General features: G+C 33.9%; 1 protein-coding gene across 1 annotated transcript in view; it reads left to right on the forward strand.

The window, feature by feature from the left end:
- Smp_079800 (putative gtpase activating protein) overlaps positions 1–23,955 on the forward strand; it is a gene marked incomplete at both ends in the record, with an annotated part of 27,554 nt that extends 3,599 nt beyond the window's left edge. The window contains 6 exons of the mRNA XM_018799455.1: positions 2,307–2,482; positions 5,883–6,291; positions 8,596–8,873; positions 10,483–10,610; positions 16,511–16,703; positions 23,311–23,955. Coding sequence (XP_018651242.1) covers positions 2,307–2,482; positions 5,883–6,291; positions 8,596–8,873; positions 10,483–10,610; positions 16,511–16,703; positions 23,311–23,955 — 1,829 coding nt within the window. The remainder of the gene's footprint in view (positions 1–2,306; positions 2,483–5,882; positions 6,292–8,595; positions 8,874–10,482; positions 10,611–16,510; positions 16,704–23,310) is intronic.
- Between the last annotated feature and the right edge of the window lie 141 nt (positions 23,956–24,096).

Genomic DNA, 24,096 nt, shown 5'->3' on the forward strand with positions numbered 1-24,096 from the left:
CCGATAGACCACTGGAGCTGGCATCCAACGGTGTTAATGTCTAACTTCAACTGATCAGTGGTCTATCGGTTAAGGGCTTCGGCTCGAGACTGGTAGGTCCTGGGTTCGAATCTCGCTCGCGAGAGTCGGTTCGTGGATGCGCACTGCTGAGGAGTCCCATAATAGGACGAAACGGCCGTCCAGTGTTTCCAGGTTTTCCATGGTGGTCTAGCTTCAATTGACTCACGCTTTCAACTATAATAAAATACTAAATCTCCACAAAACCCCTTCTATAATTAATATAATGTGAATATTCAATGATTTCCCTACGGCTTTTGAATATATTTGTAAAGTTGTATGCTTATAGTCTTTCAGACGGTAATTGTTCCTATTCCCATCAAACTGTAAAAGTGTTCTCATAGAAGTGATAGGATGTTAGGTTCAGCATATAGATTTGAAAAAACTGTGATTCCAAGTCACGAATGGAAATAAACGCCAGCATTTTAATGAAGTTAATGAATAAATTATGAACTTAGTTCTATTATCAAGATGCTATGTTCAAACTATAGCATTATTCCATAAAATTATTTATAGTAGAACCGATTTACTCCGAAAAGTGCAGTATTCCTAGTTAGAATTCGTGGTACAATTCTTGTTAGGAATTATTTCATCTTGATGAAAATCAACCTCGGTGTTGAACATGCATTCATCTTCATATTTCTCTAAACCTTGAGCTTAATTGTGTTAAGTCATATCCATTTCCCGACAGTACTGTGGTAAACAATGAACTCAGGTGGGAAATATGAAAACCATAAGTTAAATAGACTATTTGCACATCTTCCTTCAGTTGTCATTTTCATACTTTAGGATTCGTTCAATTCTTTTATTATTACAATTGCTCTCTATTTTTCTTTCTGTTCCCTTCCATTCAATCTTCTGCTGCAAGGCATTCCACTTCTGATTGGTGTTATATACTACTTATATCTATCAACATAAGTAACATCCACCATAGTATTAGTTTCTTATAACATTAAAAAAAAATATTTTTTTTTTATATCAACGCCGATGTAAAAAATAATGCAAGTTTACCCTGTAGAATTCACTTCTTTTGGCTATGTAACCTATTTTATAAATTCTAGTATTATCTGCCAAAACTCTGTTTTCATTATATCAGTTCCATTGAATAATTTATTATTCATTCTTTATATGTTTTTCACATTCCTTTTTTACCATATCTTACCTTGATGACTGTAAATAGTAGTCATGTTTGTTTATGTATATTCACCAAGTATTTGTAGTTTTGATATAATTGTGTCGTTTTTTTCCGTTTTCCGATTGATTGTCTTTTTCATTTTATTGTTTTTGGGGTAATAATTTGAATTAGTACACTGGCAGTAGATTCCTAGCCACTTTTATTGTTTAATTATAATGTATAAAGTTTCGTTTTGTCTAGTGAGGGGTTTTAATCATCATCAGAATCAGAATATAAGCGTCTTATCAATTTTGTATTTGTAATTCAGTTGATTATAACTGATAGGAAGTTCTAGTTCTGTTTTTTTTTGTTTGATGAGACTGATCAGTAACCACAAATTAGGTTATCCTTTCATAGAAAATCAAATTTACGCTACCATATTTACAGATATTATAAATAGGCCAATTGTAATACTCTGTTGAACAGTATTCATTAAAAGGAGGTTTTTTGTGGAGATTTTAAGTAATTTAGATATATAGTTGAAATCAAGAGTCCATTGAAGCTAGACCACCGTGGAAAACCTAGAAGCACTGGACGGCCGTTTTCATTCTATTGCGGTACTTCTGAGAATTGCACTTTCACGATTCCGCCCCGCCAGATTCGAACCCAGAACCTACCAGTCTCGCGCTTTCGATATTTCGCTGAGAGTTCATTTCCAACCACCACGCGGGTTATAAATAACGTATTAGCATGAATAATACAAAGACATATTTTTAAGTAGCTTATATCACAATAGTGAATGATTAAAATAAGTCTTGAACAATAGAAAAGAAAGATTTATACTATTACAACTGTTAATACTCTGAGGAGTCCCACAATAGGACGAAACGGCCGTCTAATGCTTCCAGGTTTTCCACGGTGGTCTAGCTTCAATCGACTCATGATTTCAACTATGCATCAGTATTCATTTAACTTTGATGATAACCAGGACATTAACATATCACTGTGATTACATTTTTAATCATTGATTCGATTTAATTTCCCAAGTTTTTAATTCCATTTTTATATTTCTGTTCTAAACTATCCACCTATATATTCCCAACTCTTTTCTTTTTTCAAATAAAAACAAACATAGGATTGCAGAAATCTTATACTACTGATACTGATATTATTTCATACGAAGAAGATAGGCAGCAAAGTCTCCTCAAAGTATGGCGATATGATGTATTAACTCATTGGAAATCAGGTTATCCATCTAAGAATGTAAGACAATACTTTTGGGAAGGTGTTCCTTCAGCTGTTCGTAATCAAGTAAGTAAAGAAAATTTCTTGAGATCTGTTGCGAGACTGTAATTAATGGATGAGCCAATCAGATATGAGATAACAGGTCTTAGATTTTCGCGCGAAATTCATCCATATATCTGGCTAAATACCGTCTTGACATTTTAGGTGATGTTAGTTCGTGATGAAAACTCTAAATCTAGTTCTTAGCTGTAACCATGAACTGTAAATCATAATTCTAACTCTTCACTCTGCTTTATAATCTTCATTTAGTTCTAGATAATAGATGGACATTCTCAGGATCACTTTAGACTCTCTAAAAAGTCGTCCATAAATTATAGTCTCACCAGATCTGTTAATGACATTATATAAATATCTTGTTTCTTTGAAATCAGTCCATTTGACTATTTTTGTGAATTGTAGTATTTTATCGGAATTTGGTTTGACAGTAAACTTACAGATATAATTAATCGTGATTAAGTAAACTACTTACAGATCCGTGTGTTCAGCTACTAATCACGTCTATGGTATAGATAGCGTGAAAACAATATTAAACAGTCTGAACTTCTGTAAATTAATCAAGCTTCAAATTTGTGACCCTTGTTATTGGCATTTAAATATTTTAACCGGTAACTTATAACTCCATAATTCAGTTAAAACTGATGGCCAGATTAGTTAAGTATTTAAAGCTCAGTGAACTAATCATTTAACATTATTAACTCTAGTACCTAACGGTCTGTTTAGTGAGAGTGATTTAAAATTTAAACAACGATTTTTTCAAATAAGTTCTGTTGTATCTGTGTACGTCGCTTTTAAAATCTAATTACTTTCTGCTGGGGGAGATTCAAAGAATTTCTCAAAAAATTCCAGAGGGATACTAAAAACGCTGGGGAACATTTTATACAGTCAGCGATGAATAGAAATTTCTCAGAAACATCTAGAAAGTGGAGAGGCACATGTCACATTCCTGATTGGATGATCGCCTATCCTTCTACTATGTTTAGTACCTTTCCAAAAACTTCCAGAAGCCCAAGACCATCAGAAATGCTATAAATACTCTAAATTTTCTGTACATAAAAACTAACGTTAGCGTTAAGCTTTCTTTCCATATTTCGCGCATTTTCTCTCATGTTTAAGTTGTTGTGTATATTTAGCCTAAAGTTATTAGAGAAGCTTAGGAAACCTATCCAAGGGTTCATTTAAAAGATGTATGACTTTAATCAGGGGGAATCGATATGAAATAAAAAACATTTAAAATCTCAACTTAAAATATTTAGCTTGTAAATTATTGAATTAAAAATGGTATAATTGTATTACCCAAATCCCCTGGTACAGCCGAGAGTGGGGACAGTTAGCTCTCCCTCTCGGATTGCTCTCATATAGCCACGCGTATACAGTCACTCTCAGGGAAGTCCTACTCAATGCCTTCTCGTGGCATTACTTCCTTTTACCAATATTTATGTGTTTAAATAAATAAATAAAATACTTAAACAAAGTAAATAGATAAATACATCTTACACCTAAATTATTTCAAACATTTCTTTTGATAACATGTTTAATAATCACCAACTCACTACTGAAAATAATTACAGAATCCAAGTCTGTTTAAGAGTATGATTAGATTGATACAAAATAGAGACAACATTTAAAGTAAATATAAGTACATTATTTGAAAATACAAGTTTTATAGATAACGGAATCATAACAGCAAACAACTACTCGATTATCATTCATTTGGTATTGTTTGTTTGGGTCTTCCCATTTATGTTTAGGACCGCAATTGATGAGTCTCCTATTGGCAAATGTGCATCTTGTGTGGATTGCCTCGATATTACCTTAAGTCACATGTATTATATGTGCTTCGCTAAACTGTTTTGCGTAAACTTTACAACCTCATTATCTATATTATAAATACAATGACAAAGTGATTAAGTTTTGAAAATATGCTTCAATATTTCCAGTTAAACATAATCTATTCATTTGTACATTCACAATCAAACATCTTTTCAGCAATATATATTCTATATGGTTCATCCTTTAAAAATCATCTTTCTAATTGCATATATATTTTGAGGTTTGACATTAACATCGTTGGACACTGGTTCAGTAGTCTATATATTAACCATTCATGCGTGAGACCAAGAGATCTGAGCTCGAGTTCCGTATGCGGGATCGTGGCTACGCACCTCTGAGGAGTCCCGTACTCAGAAGCAACTCCTGCCTAGTGCTTCTGTGTTTTCAGTGGTAGTCTAACTTAAATTGGTCAATGATTTCATTGAAAATAAACACCATGCTGGATATGCCTTACTTCTATCGTAAAGTTTACTTTGATTTCATGTTTTAATTAAATCAAAGGTTAATTTTATCGACACTGAATTCATTATTCACTTATTTTTAAAAATACCTGCACTTTGCTATCGAATGATAATAAATTGCAATTATGTATAAGTAACTGTTCATAACTAATTTAACTTAAAATTAGTACATGTAAGTAGGTGTATTCAGATTTGGCTACTTTTATTATATTCATATAATAATTAATTTACTTTTGAGTTATTTAATTGCTCAGCAACAAGTTACGTCAATTATTATTATTGTTATTATTAATACCATTAGACGATGTTTATTATCGGCCAAGTGTATACGTATTTCCGATATGATTCATAGAGTGCTTATTGGCTGATATTCTGTTTTATTACTTTACTTATGTACTATGAAGCTATTTGATAGTTAGTAGTATCAGACGCCATTTTATCGACTGTAATTTTTGTTGATCGATTAATTGCGTTAGATTTTGTACGTAATAGAGTCCATTCTTGTACTTATGACATTTATACGATTGATCATGTCATAAGAACAAAGTTATTACATCCTGGGTTTAGGTCAGATTCTCAACTGTGAATATTAAGCAAACTATTATGCAAGTATATTCAACTGATGAGTTTCGGATAGGACTAAATGGATACATTAGATTTTAATGCTTGCCACAGTTTGATACATATCGAAGTTATTGTGATTACTTCCTGCACACCCATTTTTTCCGTAAATTTGTTGCGAATTATAACTTTCAATAGTATTGTACTCGGGAGAAAATTTAATGTTCAATACACACACACTTTTAGTTATTATTAGTTTTAACTCCATTCTGCTGATGTCTGTGTTTAGCATTTGACTATCGCTATTGTTCAATCGTATTCTCTTTCACTAATGATGCTTGTATTTTCATGTTTTGTTGGTTATATTACCGGTTAATGGTGTATAGGAAAATAGTTAACTGTATAATGTATTGACAAGAATTGTGTACTAAGTGGGAAAGTATCATGAACTATGTAAATAACTGGCTGTTTATAGCAAAGTTTATTATGTTATGATGATTTCGTTAAGTGCTGCCTTCACTAATATGCTAAAATATCTTTTTTTGTTTCGAAAGGTTTGGTCTTTACTACTTGGCAATAAATTGGGAATCACTCGAGAATTATTCAACACTTGTCTTAGTCAAAGTAAACACCATGTTGAAACGAATATTGGTCAACATTCTGGTATCATTCAATACGAGAGAACAAATTCTAATCATAATGAACATTATTCATCATTAAATTTAAGTAACACTGAAAATTCTACATTTAATTGTGTGATGTGTAATTTTATATTCAGTAAATTAAATACGATACCAATTAAACGAGAATTTACACGTGTCCCTTTTGTTACTCGTAATTTTAAAAAATTACATGAACACTATACGAAAACGTCTTCCGAAGGGGAGGAACTAGAAGAAGCGATTGTTTCAGCAAACTCTTTCAAAATAGATCCATCAGAATTTGAACATTCTTACCGAATAGGTAGTTTAGTCTTTTTTTAACAAATGATGAAATTCAATTCGATAAAAGGCTTGATAATTAAATTTAACTTTATTATATGTTACCGGATAGTGATAGTGTCGATTGAAACGTACTATGTACTGATTAATGATAAATTATGATTGAAACAATCCTGTAGAATATGACAAACTTTAAATGATTTACTGTTTAGAAGTTGCTGGTCCTTTAGATGTCTAAGTACTAACTTATTCAGATAGCTGTCTAGTGAACGGGAACACAGGTGGGTCAGTCAATCTGTTATTTCATACGAAATTACAGATTATCTTCGTAAAATATGAGAAACATACATCATATATTTCATTTGCAAATCTTCCATCAATTATCCTTCACATTCTATATGATTCTACCAATTCGTAATTCCTTTCTATTTCACTTTCTGTTTTCTTCAACTTGACCTTATCCTTCTGCTGCCATGCATTCCACTTTTGACTGGTGTTACACACTACTTATGTCCGTTGACATAAGCAACATACACCGCAGCTATACCATGTCTATTGAGATTTTCTGACGAATGATATCTTCTACATAACTAGTTAAGTCATCGTTACTTGAATGTTTAATTCACAGAGAAGTCATCATTGAACACGCGTATAGCCCAGTCTTCAGTGATGATAGAAAATTTATAAAAATATTTTGTGATCATTATTGTTAAGTATGATAGTATCGTTGTGTTTTTGTTTATTAAATGGGACACTATTACCTCAAGCATCCAGATTAAAACGGTTAATTCTGTAAAGAAGATTATAACTCACATTCTAACAGTAGTCAATCACTTTTTCGACACATATATCCTTAAAATAACGGAAGAATATACGCCATTTTACATCCATGATCAAGTTGATAGCGATGTTAATTGTGTAAAGGGGCGATATATGGCTTTGGATTGTTTGAACTGTTATATTTGAAAATTAGTTAGGTAGTACATTTTTCACATGAACCATAATAATATACGATATCAGTTTGTTATATCCCGATAACAATAGTGAATGGTAACTTTGGCATCCATTTATGGACCAATATTATGCATATAATTTTTATCGTATATTTGCTAGATAATTAAACTACTCATATTCATTCTCCTTTTGTTGTGAGTTTTATTTCGACCCTTGGACTATTATTGTACGATTTACCATTCCTGAGTTATACCCAGTCTATTAATTACTGCTCCCTCCCTATTCACAGCCACATTTGGCTAACTCTTGTACAAATGTTATTTTCTATTTTATTGGTACGTTGTGGTCAGTCTGTTTGGTATAAAAAACTCAGTATGTTTGGAATACAATGATCCATACCACAGAGGATGTTATTGGTGTTCTGGACTTAACTGGCTGGGCTAGGCAGAAAGCAGGACTGATACGTACTCTAGACTGCTCGTACGGTTTTCGTGTGTCACTGTTCCAATCGACAATTCGCTGCTCTCTGATTGGCGGTCTTATCAAGTCATACATTAACAAGGCATCCATTTGGTCACAAGAAATAACACAGTTTGAAACCATTAAATATTTGTAGGCGGATATTCTGTTAATGTATGAACAGTGTATCCAAGATCATCTATATCTTCATGAGTTCTGTGTTCAGCTTATTATTATTATTGTAGTTTGTCATAAAATGTTAAATTCTTCATGATATTGTATCAACAAGTGAATTCATCGAGTTGTTTCATTGTGAAATTTCATTTTAGATCAGTTTTTAATATAATTAATTCATATACTGATCTCATTTTATTTTATCACATTCAGTTACATATCATTAGAGAATAATAAATTTTCTTCTACTTTTAAAATATTCCATTATATTATTTTAAATCTCATAGATTCTATTACATTCTTCTCTCGTTTTCTGTGTGTATGCAAATGAAGTTGAAACGAATGAGGTCAGATGTAGTGATAATACTGTTCATCTATAACGTACTGATTAACTTTCAATTCTTTTTTTAACCATAATCATGTTGGGACTTCAATGTAATCTATTTTAGATGACTAGGATATCTATCTGGAACAAATTACTCAATGTATAAAACGCATTTACAGGATTTTTCATGAGGTATCCTTGAGAATCGGTTTCATAACTCCTAATTTAATAGTACTCGAGTGGTTTTCAATTTCAAAATGGTGATGGTTACTAAGAGAACCTTTTTATTGACTAAGTGGGAAACAGCTTTCGTTTTTAAACATTGCTACTGAACTTGCTCTATTGTTGTTGTGTGTTATTTTATATCATTTTAATTTGTTGAATAAACAATTCTTTCTCACCATTCATTTATAGATTATACTGTGAATTTACATGCAATTAAAGTAGACATGTGTCAAATATTTCCAACATTGAATTTATTCTCACCTGGTTATCCATATCATAAGAGATTACATGACTTATTGGCAGCTTTTATTTCTTATAAACCTGAAATTGGTTATATACCAGGGATGTCATGGATAGCTGGTATGGCTTTGATAGTTTTCGATAATACATATGATGCATTTGTAACGTTTGCAAATATTTTAAATAGATCATATCATCAAGCATTTTATAGTATGGATGAAGAGAAAGTAAGTTGAACTTTTTGGTTTCATCCATAATGTTATGCAACCATCTTTCATTATCTTTGAGAGCTATCTGCCTCACATCCAACACGGTTGATCTCCATTGATCACGGTTTCTCATTACAACTCCGAGAATTACCCCTCAAAGCTAGTTACTAGTGAGGACATGATAAATATCAGTATAAAGTTGTGGAGATTGTTGAGTTTTTATTGAGATCATAAACTGATCTATGTTAGACCAACATTGAAAACGTGGAAGCCGTGCGCATCCATGGTTCTGCAAACGTGACCCAAACCAAGCCCCTTTGGTCTCTCGCACCACTGAGCGATCCCATACTGGGGCGAAACGGTCGCATATTGCTTCCATGTTAACAATAAGGTTAACAACTGGTCAATCACCTATTAGTTACCAATATCTTGTTGTGTGATTCTTAGTGCTAATTAAAACGAATCAACTTTATAATAGACTTTAGTTGCAGGTGGACAGTTGTAAGTTTATATCATTCATTTATATCATTAAGAAACTTATTGCGAAATTATATATTTGTATCGGATTTATTTACTGTAATCATTGTTCCTCTTAGAGTTGGACTAGTTTTGTTTGGTTTCTTGGTAAATAAACTTTATAAAGCTATTCAGTCAGGCAGTGGTAAAGAATTTTAAGCATGACATGTATCTACATCGGTTTAAGTTGTTACATTTCATCAACACAGAGAGATGAGTTTGTCAGGGGAAGTTGCAGAGTAGTAGAGGTAATAATAGTGTTGGTGATAATATAAATGATTAGGGATACAATATATGATTTAATAAAAAAATATGTGTGCTGAAACAGCTTTCAGGATAATTAAAAAATCTAGGATTTAGGTAGATACAAAGAGTGAATATACAAGTGTCATTATGAACTATTTTTAGTCAAATCACCCAAGTCTCTAACCATTGGTTACATTAATCGCATATACTTCAACTCGGTAGCCGTCTAAGACATCAACAACACTTAGTCCCAAAGACTTTATGAATTGATGCCATGTCTTGATTTGGCCGCTCTTAACCCTCTTTCAAACTACTCATGTACAATCCATGATCATGAATCAAGGTAAATCTCATTAAACGTTGTACAACGTTTAATGAGAAGATTTAATGAAATTTTACTGGTCACAATCACTTCTAAACAAAATCTATACCAATGTACACTTTCTTCTATTCATATGTTCTTTTTATTAAAAAAAACAAAACAAATTAACTAATTCATTAATTAGGAATAATATATATTTGTAAAATCTCAGCGAATGAATTTGAAGGAAGTCCAACACTTCGCCTGGCAATCTGGTCCAAGCTTTTTCAAGGAATTATAATCAAACATCAAAATTATCGAATATAAATAGGTACATGGTTCTTCGTTTCATTGTACACTGAATAGGTCATGGACCAAATTGCCAGGCGAAACGTTGGATTTGCTTCAAATTCATTCACTGAGATTTTACAAATATATTCTTCCTATTTAATGTCTTACATCAACTCGGCGCCCAAATACTGTAAAACTATTCGCTCTAATTTAGACGAACGTTCTTATATAAATTAACTAATTATTCTTTTATATAACTTTTTTCCTTTACAGTTTCTACTATATTTTAATGACTTTGATAAGTTATTCTCTAGGTGTCTACCTCGACTTTATAAACATTTTAAAGAAGTTGGTTTTGAAACAACTATGTTTCTGTTCGATTGGTTCTTTACATTATTCAGGTAAATAAATTATCATCGAAGAAATTTCATCTTTATCTGATTCTTTTGATAAACTTTTACAAAACAATGAAAAACATGATAGGTCAAAGTGGATTTCATATTATATATTCTTTTCAATATACATTAATTTTGATTCTTTTAAGAAATGTTTTATATTCAGTTAATAAGCTTCAGATTACTATAAATATACTATCCTGCTTCAATTCGGGCTCCTGCTTCAGTTTAGGCACCTGGGCAGTATCACAGCCCTCACACAAATCAAATGAGATTTGTGCAGCGCATATATATCTGGTGCCCCTTTGTACCGATATTTATGTGTTTAAATAAATAAATAAAAATATGCTATACTTATTATATATTAAATTGTTTGAATAATTAAAATGTTTTACAAATATAACATACATAAAAACATTTAGTTCAGTTGACATATAAGCTTTGGAGGCTATAAAAAGCTTTACATATCTGGGCAGCATCATTAATGAACACGGTGGATCTGATGCAGATGTGAAGACGAGGATAGGCAAAGCAAGAGCAGCATATCTACAATTAAAGAACATCTAGAACTCAAAACAACTGTCAACCAACACCATGATCAGAATTTTCAATACAAATGTCAAGACAGTTCTACTGTATGGAGTGGAAACCTGGAGAACTACAAAGGCCATCGTCCACAAGATACATGTGTTTATGGACAGTTATCTACGCAAAATACTTCGGATCCGTTGACCAGACACTTTCAGCAACATTCTACTGTGGGAGAGAACAAACCAGATTGCAGTGGAGAAAGAAATCAGGAAGAAGCGCTAGAAGTGGATTGAGCACATTTTGAGGAAATCACCCAACTACATCACAAGACAAGCCCTGGCACGGAATCCTGAAGGTCAAAGGAAAAGAGGAAGACCCAAGCACGGAGAAATGGAGGCAGACATGAGAGAAATGAACAAAAATTGGATAGAAGTAAAAAGGAAGGCCCAAGACGGAGTGGGTTGGAGAATGCTGGTGGGCGGCCTATGCTCCATTGGGGGTAACAGGCGTAAGTAAGTAAGTAATAATCATTAAGTTCATCAATAAAAAAATAATTATTATTGTATCTTTCTATATTTTTTTTAATTCCTGTTCATTTTATAGGTAAACAGAATAATTGAGGCAAAGAGAAACTATGATAAAATCGAATACAAAAAAGAATGAAATATCTGCAAATTATTTTAATTACAGTGAACAAAATGACAGATTCTATAATGATTTTTTAAAAACATTGATATATTATCAGATAGGGGTTTTGTGGAGATTTTAGTAATTTTTTTTATAGTTGAAATTATGAATCAGGTAAAACCATGGAAAAACCGGAAGCAATGGACGGTCGTTTCGTCCTATTGTGGGACCCCTCAGCAGTGCGCATCTACGATCTCGCTACGCGAGATTCGAACCATATAACATGTTCATCATAATAATAGTAATAATAATGATAATAATAGTCAAAGATGACATTAGCAAATTCATTTACTTAAACTACTAGATTGATCTGGGATGAAATAATTTATTAAATAATGTTAAACATTGATCCATTCATGATCTCAATTAAAACTTAACAATCTCCACAATCTTATGCTGATAATATTGAAATGATAAGACTAGTTATAATAACAACAAATTAGAAATGAATTCTTGACTAAAATAATAATGATATTATAATTGTTCAATAAAAGTTGATAACAAAGATGAAGAATGCCTGTAAACGTCATAGAGTAAACTAGCAAAATAAAATTTTAAATATTCCGAGAAAACTTAAGGAGGAAGGTGTTGGTAGCAATGCGTCAGTCGTTATGATAAACACTTCTACCTGAACTGAAAGTTTTTGTATGCATAAATTAGGTTTGAGACAACGAATAGAAATGGTGCTTCTGTTTAGTTTAGATGTTTATCATTGTTCGTCTAAACTAAACAGAAACACCATTTCAACTCGTTTATCATTGTTCCCTACTTCATTTTGGGCACCTGGGCAGTATCACAACCCTCACTTAAATCAAATGAGATTTGTGCGCACATATGTATCTGGTGCTTCCTTGTACCAATATTTATGTGTTTAAATAAATAATTATCGTTGTTCTGTCTGTTCATCACACTAAAAGCAGTTCCAAGTTCTACTGAATAACCTTTGTCCACTATGTGTCTTCTTTTTGCAAAGCTGAATAATTTGGAGTCATCCGTTTTCAAGTGCTCTGCTCTGTGTTCTCTATGAAACCATTTTTTGTTCTTTTTTCAACGTTTGCTCTACTGTAGGTATGTGTAACCAAGAAATTCTAATTGTTATAGTTAGATTGTTTCAGTACTTTTTGTTTGATATGTAATAACAAAATTGGCTATGGTAAATATCAGTGTGAATGCAATGCTGGCTCTTAATTGATGCCTATTCTTTGCACTAAGATCATCGCCTATCAATGAAAGTTTGACAAATATGTTTTTTTTTGAGAGAAGTGGCTTGTTGCTCAACCTCATTTGCTGAATTGAAGTGCTTATTTATAAACTTTATAAGATGAACATTGTCAACTAAGTTTCTTCGAATAATTCCCAGTTCACTGTCGAATGAATCTCCAAAGCATGATATTTAAAATTAGAACACATTAGATGATTATTGTTATTATTTCATCTTTGGAGCATAACTAACGTACGGTAGGACATTGAGTGAGATTGCTCAGTGTCAGTTTCAGATATATTCACTCTGCATCTTCTAATTCTTGGTTTTCAATATTATTTTGTACGTTTCATTCCAGTGTCTACTTTTTTCTCTTAAAATCATATTCTTCATACCTAATCCTTTTTATTGTCACTGATGCTACTACTGCTATTTTTGAATTCTTATTGATACTTTCATCTTATTATGCTAATGTTGTAGTACGATAAGTTGAGTTGATACGCATTTGTAGTGATGAAGAGTATTTTCAGTACAGAATGAGAATTTCGAATGTTTTTTTCTCTGAGTTGAATGGTTTAATCGTGAAGTTTTCATAGTCTTCCTAGACAGCACCATCAACAAACAATTTAAAAAGAATTGAGTGATTAGAAATTTTCCATAATTGATTAGCTTCTTGTCCTGTTGACACAGATGAATTCTTCTGGTTTTTATCCAAAGATATGTAACCGTTTTTTATCTAACCTTGAAGTCACTTATCCTAATTGACAGAATAAATCAATTGCGATATGTCTATTGATTGATGTATTACAATAGCTCTATGCTTCTAGAAGTACGGCTTCAAAACAAACACAGAAAAACTGCTACAAATCTATGGAAACAACCAACCAAATTCATCTAGGTCAACAGAACAAGCAACTAGTCAATTCTGGAAAATTTATCATCACTCATTTTTTATTGAAGTGTATGTTGATGATGTTGTCTAGGAAGACGATGAAAGATTCATAACATTAATTCAAGATATAAATTTGTGCTATTTCCTTACGTTGGTTATAACTAGACAATTGGAAGTCGCCCTTGTGGTCTGGTGTTTGACAAAATCTCAGCACGGATACAGAAGACTCGTCTAGTTTTCGCCAACTTGCTTCATTTATGGCATACGCGAGATATCCGTCTAGCAACCAAAGGACGGGTTTACTGTGCAACAGTTCGTTCCATCCCACTTTATGGCAGTGAAACGTGGCCGACAACAGTAGAGGATATTCGTAGGCTACTAGTATTCGATCATAGGTGTCTTCGAAGCATTGCTCGTATATCCTGGGACCACCAAGTAAGTAATGCAGTTGTTAGGAAACAGGTACTAGGTAAGGATGGCAAATCGATTGATGAAGTAGTGAAACTTCATCAGTTGAGATGGCTGGGACACGTGTTACGTATGCCCAACCACCGACTGCCCCGACGTGCGATGTTTTGTGGTGTAGGAGTAGGTTGGAAGAAAGCTAGGGGCGGCCAGACCAAAACGTGGCACAAATCCATGAAGTCACTGACAGGTGGACTGAGCCATGTTGGTAAGTGTAGACTACCTGGTTGGGATCCGCGAGATGATAGCAATCGATGGTTAGAGACCTTGAATGACATGGCTCAGAATCGTTTGCAGTGGCGAAGGTGTGTTCAAACAAATCCTAATCTTCTGAATTCTTCATGTCTCTATCTTTTTTCTCTTTCTAAATTTATTTTACTGGGTTATACTTCTTGAATAACATCTTCAAATCCTAATCTTTCGGATTACTGCTTATACTCTTACTACTTCTACCACTATGGGATTTGAATCGACAACTGCATCTCTGTGCTAATGTGGTATGGCAACTTGAACTGATGTAAGTATGTACGAAATTCTACGTTGTAACTGACTGACTGAATGAATGAATTGGAAGTCGCTATTTTAAAAACCAATATGTTTTTAGCATTACACACTCTACTTTAAAAAATGTATAAAGAAATATGGATATACATACTTTGTATCTAAGTAAAGGAACAATGTCTGCTATTTGTAATCAATGAATCCATTTACTTTTCTTATTTACATTTGTTAATATGCTTACATAATTTGTATATTAAATTACATAGATCTTTTGAAAATCTTACTAATTGATTCCTTCATTAACAACATTAGTAGATGTTATAATTATTAATTAAATATATCATTCTTGAATACGCTTGAAGTGTAATTTCTTGACCTTATTCTTCCATATTACATATATCACATTTTCCGTACTCTCTAATAACATACACACAAGTAAGTCTTACATTAAATCATCTTGATCTAAATAATAGGACATCAACACGATCAGATCTATTTTGATGTTGATTATACTTAGATTATTCCAATTTGCTTTATTTGTACTATTTAAATTTGTATCCATTTTATTCGTCTATTTATTTATTCTCTGAAAGGACAGGATAAAACACACGCCGGTGAAATTGTCGCACATGTGTTTTTCAATGTTCATAGTGTGTGAGATTTCAAGCATTTCCGGTATTATGGAAATAGGTTTAGAGGACTAAAATAAAGTCTCCAGTAAAAATCGTGCATTTATACGCAAAACTCACAAAATGAACTGAAAAATGCTTGAAAACTCTAGACACTAAGCTTTTATTGAGCATTTTTAAAAATAACGTTCGATATCATTCGCTTACACAAAACGTCAGCAATTCAACTTAATATCAACTAAACCTTATAGATATATATTTATATTATCATAACCCATGTTTTTTTCTCTTGCTTATGCTCATTGGATCGACCTTTTTTGTGTAGTTATTGTATCAACAAACTGCTTCTCTCTTTTTTATTCCTTTCTGCTCTCATTCACTCACCTTCCTTTATCTATCTCTTCACAATCTCACTGTCTTATTGTGTGGTGCATATTTGTTTTAGTGCCGCTTTTAACTAATACTTACCTGTTCAACTGAATAAACTGTGTTATGTAGTAAATCATTTAAGTAATCTACTAGTTATTTCTCTTCTAACGATACTTTTTTGCAACAATATAAAAGAAATCGTGTTATTTAACCACAAATAATGTGGTTTTTTCCCTTCCAAATGTACACTTAGAGCATATTTATGCATAAAATAGCAAATTTTTAGAATACACCTCCTGTTAGAAATCCTTTTAACCATATAATGCTTTTTACCGAATATTAATGATTCAAATATACCACTGTAGGGTTGTGAAGATTGTTGAGTTGGTTTAGAGGTTAGGCATCCTCTTGAGACCGAGGGTTCTGGGTCTGAGTCCCGCGCACAAGATCGTGGATTCTCACTGCTGAGGAGCCCATACTAGGACGAAACGTCTGTCCATTGCTCCCATGTTTTCAATAGTGGTCTAATATTGATCGGTTCATGACCTCAATGAAATCATAATAATTGTTTAATATTGAAATTTTCATTTCTTTTTTTTCTAATTCATTCTTTATCAAATTATTTATCAAGTCGAATACTTCCATTAGAAACGTGTATACGAATATGGGATTTATATTTTCTATATGAAGAATCTGCTTTGTTCTACGCAGCTTTGGCAATATTGAAATTATGTGAAAAAGATTTACTATCGTGTAATTTCGATGACTTATCATCATATTTGTCTGGCGCAACATTACTACAATCACTGACACCAGACACATTAGTAAGTAGTAATAGTAGTAGCATCTCTGGACTTTTAATTATTGTATAATTTACATAAACAATACGATGATAGTGATTTTTGATTTATTTATTTTCAAAAGAAACCTCGGTATTTATTATCCATCATGTATTAATTATGATTCATTTGGCTAACCTTGAATTTATTTTATTATCGATATTGATTAATCAAAATAGAACGTTAGTTATAGGTTCGAATCCCTCGAGCGGGATCGTGGATGCTCATTGCTGAGGAGTCCCATACTAGGACGAATCGGCTGTCCAGTGATTCCAGGTTTTCCATCGTGGTCTAGCTTTAATTGACTCATTAATTTAACTATTAAATCTCCACACAATCCCTTTTTGATAATATTCGACAAATGTTTATAATTTGGAAAATCTGTAGTATCAGTTTATATGTTAAGCCCATATACATTATTCTAGCTTCTGGCCAAGCCAATTCGAGAGTGAAACGAAAATAACGCGTATTTTGGAGATGGCTGGGAAGCCAACTCGTTTTAAGCAAGCGTTACTCAACATTTATAGTCAGATAAAAATGAATGACAGACATGCGATGAATAAGATACGAAATGTGCATACACATGCGCTCATATAAAAAGGTAGTCAAGGTTAATAAGCGAATAATCAACAAGATCAAAACACGACTCATAAAGAATAGGCGAATATGATTAGCCAGAACCTAGAATAATGTATATGGGGTTAACATATAAACTGATACTACAAATCAACCGTCATTATGTAAAATACTCACTAAAAAGCCCCCCAAATTCCCTGGTACAGCCGAGAGTGGGAAGAGTCCGCTCTCCCTCTCCAAATACTCTCACATGGCCACGCGTATATAGCTTCTGCCAGGGAAGTCCTACTCACTGCCTTCTCGTGGCGGGGGTGTTGTTCACGAAAGTGAGAGGACGAAAACCGAATGTCCGGCACTTTAACCGGGTCGGCGGATACGGAAAGTCCACCTAGGGGAATTGGAAAACCCTGATTCTAAACCAATGGTGCACATGGGCTCCAGTATCCTGAGGGAACAAATGGCCTATGAATCAATCGTCGGTCACCAGTTACTATGGGACTGCATCTCCTCACGATGCTCCATTGTCTTGTGGATCAGACCTTTAGGTTGAAGGCTCAGGGTGTGGCCCCCTAAGAAAACCACCTGCTACAGTTTGGGCACCTAAGCAGTATCACACCCCTCACACAAATCAAGTGAGATTTGTGCGGCGCATATGTATCTGGTGCTTTCTTGTACCAAAATTCATGTGTTTAAACAAAATAATAAAATAAATAAATACTCACTAAAAAGAAGAAATTACATGCAAACACTAAGATGAGGATATAAAACGTTTGTATAGATATTAATGAAACAATTTTACATGAATACAAAGTGTATTTGCATATTTATGCTTCGGTTAACAATTGCTAAAATATTTAAATCACTTTAAAGCAATTAGTCCCTTTGATAAATTTGAATAGTACAGTAATTTTCGTCTCCTTATCACATTATCTAAACTTAAATCACTATTTACAACAACAAATGATAATAACTAAATTGAGAAATTTAATCAGTCGCAAGTGTTCATTTTTAATGTTTATTATTTGTATAGTTGTGTGTAGCAGTGACTTAGTGTTTATACCTTCCGACTTTTATCCACTACGTCCTCGTCCTGCTCCGTCGACTTCAGTTTGGGGAACTGAGCGGTATAATTACCCCTCATATATTGAGTGTAGCTCATACTCAAGCACCTGGTGACTTAGTTAATAAGATTTAATGCAATTGCTCATATTGTGTTTATGTATGACGTAGATTAAATTTTATTGTAATCGTATTTCTAAGTGAATCGCTCTAAACTATTCCTAATGATTTAACCCAGTAATCAGAAACAAAGTTATTTGGATTTTATTTACTCTTTTTGGATGAGAGATAATGACATAACTCAACTGGTTAAAGTGAAGCAGGCTCAGTGAGGGGTTCAAACCTGATATTCTATATCTTAAAGTTGAATTTTTTGACTACTAAGGCATTGTTCTACGATTTGCTCATTTTGTAACTGATTGATCGCAGTATAACTTTACGTTACTATATTTTTTATCTCCCCTCCACTTCTCGGTAATAATGCTTTGACTTCTTTGGTGCATGAACACCCAGTTTGTAATACATAGATCAGTAACTTTGAGCTTCTATTCTTGTTCACTGTAAATTTGCGTTAGTTAGGGATTCTTAATGAAGAATATATTATGAAGTAGCGTCGTTTGTTGTTCGTGGATTCAATCATAATTCGCCTCGTTTTAGATGCTATCACTGTTTTCCAAATTAACTATATAACTCGAAGACAAGTTGTATAAACCTGTCCTTAGTAGTTGAGTTAAACATATTCACTACTTAGACTTGCCTGATATCAGTCGTAACAAATAAAGGTAGATTTACTGTGTCCATTCTTATTATATGACTGCCAGACTAACTTTTTTCCACTGAATCAATCACTTAGATTAATGTATACGGTGAATACTTTTTACTGTTCTCATAAATCTCTTTATGTCTAATCAGAAGACTAATAATATAGTTAAGTAATCATATAAACACGATGCAAACTTACCGTATACAAACCCTTCATTTTATTTATTGTATGTTTCCCTCAGAATGCTTGCGTTCGCTATCACGAGTTTCCTCTAGTAGCTTGTTTTTTATCACTGAATTCATTTATTCAAAGTTTACTAGTATTTTATCATATGTGTCTTTTAAAACATTGTTGACATTTGATAGGACCATTGAGTTAGTAATACTGAAGTTAAACTTAGGATACTGGGGAAAGATAGTCAATCGGTTGGTTAGGTGGTGAACCTTCATCGACTGAGAGATTTATTATGTACATTTAGCCACCGCCTGCCTCTACGAGCTTATGTAAGAGTAAGTGGAAGAGAAGCTAAGGACGGTCAAACCAAGCCGCCAAATCATTCCATAAAGTTATTGACTATTATTGTATGCTAATAAATCCATACACTTTGATTGAAATCCCCAAAATAACTTACATTAGTTGTCGCAAATGTTAGATGACATGGCTCACGGTCAGTTCATATACTATAAATACATTCACTCTCCCTTAAATATTGGCCTCTAAAAGTATCTTAAACTCCGAGGATTTATTCTTCTTTCTGTAATCACATTCTTTATATGTAATTCTTTTTACTATAGCTGATGCTAATACTTCCGCTACTATAGTATTCATCTTGTTATGGAAATTTATGTCTATACAAATCTGTACCAATTCCTTTCGTTACTTTTGACTGACTGACTTTCATATGCATTGATAACGTTCTCTTGCACTACAACAACTTAGCGTTTATATCTTACAATTCTCTCTAAACTAAGCTATAATTTTTCTGCTTCTACTGTTAACATTATGTAAATGTTATTTCACAAATTAATTGAGTTGCTATAACCAAAGACAACTGTATGGGTCAATGTTTGTTACGCTTTATAGGATTAATGTGGCTGAGTAATAACTATTCACAAATCTGAATTACCAGCTCAGAAAAACTCTTAGTGGATGTTTATCAAGTTGATTTATATATTTAAACCCATAAAAATTGGTACGAGGAGGCATAAAATGTACATGCATCACACTTCATCATTCGATTTGTGTAAGGGCTGGAATACTGCTCGGGCGTCGAAACCGAAGCAGTTGGTTTTCTTGAGGAACCACTCTCCGAGCCCTTGACCTAGAGGTCCAATCCACAAGGCAGTGGGAGCAACGTCAGGAGATGCAGCCCCATGGTAGCTGGTGACCAACGATTGGTTCATACGCCATCTGTTCCTTCAGGGTTCTAGAGCCCATGTACACCGTTCGTTTGGAATCAGGGTTTTCCATTTTCTCTAGGTGGATCCTCCGTGTCCACCAACCCGGTTAAAGTACCGGACATTCGCTTTTCGTCTTCTCAATTTCGTAAACAACAGTAATGCCTTGGGAATGCATTGAGTAGGACTTCCCTGGGAGTGATTGTATACGCGTGGCCATGTGAGAGCATTTCGAGAAGTGGAGCGAACTCTCCCCACTCTCGGCCATATCAGCGCATTATCAAAAGACGAAATAACAAATAAAAAGAAAGAAGTTTTATATTTAAAATAGACGTCATTCGTGTACACAAAATATTTGACTCAGCATAAACATGATTAGATGTCATTCAACCTATAAATGATTGCAAGTTTGTTTTGTAGGTCACCATTACCAGTTTATGACCAATACGACGTTTTCAGGCTTAATCTTTATTGCCCTTTATATCAGCCGTATTTTTATGCGTTTAATTTGTATAGAGTTCGGTCAATATCGAAGATATGTAGGTTAATCATTTGGTAAACTGTGTGCACAGAGATTATTAAGAGATTTGGTATTTACACCAGCACTTATCGATCTGTTTGTAGTATAGAAATTTTCTTTTGTTATTTGAAAGAAGTCAGAACATTAATTGAGACAGAGTAATGGGAACTTTTTTTCATTACAGAGGTTCGCACCAACTTTTTTACGACTATATTCGTATTGAATTTTGACATATTATTGAATGACAAGCATCGGTAACTGAGAAAATTGAAATGATTATCAGTGCGATATATAAGTATATATATATATGATATTCCCTTCTCTTGCAGCTTTTTCCACTGCCGTCGTTAGTTCGCCCATGTATTTTTGCTTTTCGGCTTTAATGCTCTTCTTCACTCGCTTGTTTGCTTCTATGTATTCAGCTTGTGCCTTGACTTTTTCTGCTCGTGTTCGACTGTGGTTAAATGCTGTCTTGTTCTTCCTTTCTTGAATCTTGTCCAGGGTTCCCATAGAGATCCATTCCTTATGATGATGCTTCTTGCCACCCAGAACCTCCTGATACGTTGAAATTAATGTTTCCATGATCCCTTTCCAGTTTTCCTCCATCGTAGTTTCTTGTTTTTTCAGATCCTGTAAAACTTGGAACCTGTTGTTGAGAGTTGAGCTTGTCAGTATCTCTAAGGAAGGTTGTATTGAACCTTTGTAATGCTATTTGTTCAGTTGTCCAGTGTTTCCTTAGCTCCAGTTTCATCTTGGCCACAACCAGGTGGTGATCTGAAGCTATTTCAGCTCCTCTCCTGGTTCTCACATCTTCCATCGTCCTTCGGAATTCTCCGCTGATACAAAAATGACCTATCTGGTTCTCTGTGGTGTGGTCCTGCGAGATCCATGTAGCTCTGTGTATGCGCTTGTGTGGGGATATTGTGCCGCCTATAACCAATTTGTTGAATGCACATAGATTTGAAAATCTCTCACCATTTTCATTTTTCTCTCCTAGTCCATGTCGTCCAATTACATCTTCATATCCAGTGTTGTCCACTCCGGCTTTGACGTTTAGATTTCCCATCAGGATGGTGAGGTTCTTTTCTTGGGCACTTCACTATGATCGATCCCAGCCTCTCATAGAACTGATCTTTATCGGCGTCGTTGCTATCGTTTGTGGGTGCATAAAATTCATTGTGATCCCCTCCTTTGTTTTGAATGATGCTTTGATTATCCTGGATCCCATCCTGGAAGTGCATTTCGTGCTTCTCTGGACAGCATTAGAGCTACTCCCTGAGTTTGTGTATCATGTTCCTCTTCGTGACCAGAGTACAGTAGCATCCCTCCCGTACCTAGCCTTTATTGTCCAGCTTGTGTCCAATGGGTTTCGCTGATTCCAAGTACTACCAATTTGTATCTCCTCATTTCCATTGCTATTTGACTGGTCTCCCCGGTCTCCCACATTATCCGGATGTTCCATGTACCTATAATGAGTGTTGCTGTGGTTGTTAGAAGGGGCATCGGCATCGTGACTTCCAAAAATCTCGGCTTTCATCATGAGGCGTCATGATTGTTCCTTCAACTCCCAGGGCAGAGTTTAAATTATTTTTGCTGGTTAACCTTTTTTGACGAGTTAGTTTTTCTACGGGATGGGGTCGCCATCGACATGCCCAACCCCCTTCCTTTACCCGGGCTTGGGACCGGCAGTAACTCAAGAAGAGCTACAGGCGGAGTTGATGCTTGAAAAGATATCACTTAATAGTCTTCTCGCATTCACTATATGACAGTCATGTAAAACCAACGCCTTATGACTAGAAATTTGTCATTCTTGATAATTTTTCCAAGTATATAAATGTTTTGGACTATTTAGAGTACACTTATGTATTAATTAATCTGAGTGTTGAAGTCAATTCCTCAACTAGGTACATAGATTACCGTTTGATAATTATTAGTCAATCAAAATATTTATTTATGCAATAATAATTACTTATGGTAAAGAGAACTAGGTTTACGGTAAATTCAGTCTAATGTCCTTCAACTCACATCTGTTCATCTAAGTCCGAGGCGACGAGAGATATAAATGTTCAGTGAGTTTGATAACTGAATAATTACGTGCCTTATCTTCTGTGTACTTTATCTTGTGGCTAAGTACTAAATTAATAATACGAAACTCACTAGACTCAGCTCGGTTATAATCCTTATTTTTTAAATTATTTGTTCTGGTACAAATACCTCAATACTTGGTAAGAGAATGTACTTTCAAATTTCATTATGTATCTCTGTTTTCTTCTTTAGATTATTTCTATGTATTCGTTTCATCATTTAAAACGCTTTAACACTTCAAATATGAACAAAACACGTCAGGTTGCCAGTCGAGAGTCGTTATTTGCTATGAATCAATTGCCTTTATATCTTTCAAAGGACGACGTAACTGGGTCTACTTTTAGATTCCCATCTACTTATTCTATTCCACGAGACTCCTTTCACTGTATTCCGAAATCAGGCCCGATTGACCATTCGGTACGTAGTCCTCGTTCAATATCTGATGAGTCTGATGGTGCCTTGGATATTGATGATCAATATTTCAAGCCTAAATCAGGGGAAAATCCTTATGCAAAGGTCTTCATAACGCGGTATAACAAACCAGGTCAAACGGTCACTCATGATATGAATGGTGATAGTAATAGTGCAAACGGTACTTTGCGCAAAGTAAATAAATCAACAGAAAAAACTAATCGTTGTACAAATCCATGCTTTTTTCGTCATACACATTTACAGTCTTTCGAGGAAAGGTTGGAAGTTAACCCTCATAGAATGTTACCACAATTTTATTCATCATACAGTCAAGACCATTTAACTGCTTATCACATTCCAGCTCTTCGACAAAATATAAGGATTTCAAATATGATCAGTAGAACTTCAGCCGAAATTATTCCATGAACAGTATAATATGAATTACTTTATCCATTTTTTGTATACACTTACCATATACTAGCACTCCTTCCTAATGTTGTTTTGTTGTTATAATATGATCCAGAATACAAACTGGTCGGTTGAACAGTAAATCTTTTCAAATGAATA

Source organism: Schistosoma mansoni, chromosome 3 (assembly GCF_000237925.1).
Source record: "Schistosoma mansoni strain Puerto Rico chromosome 3, complete genome".
NCBI lineage: Eukaryota > Metazoa > Platyhelminthes > Trematoda > Strigeidida > Schistosomatidae > Schistosoma > Schistosoma mansoni.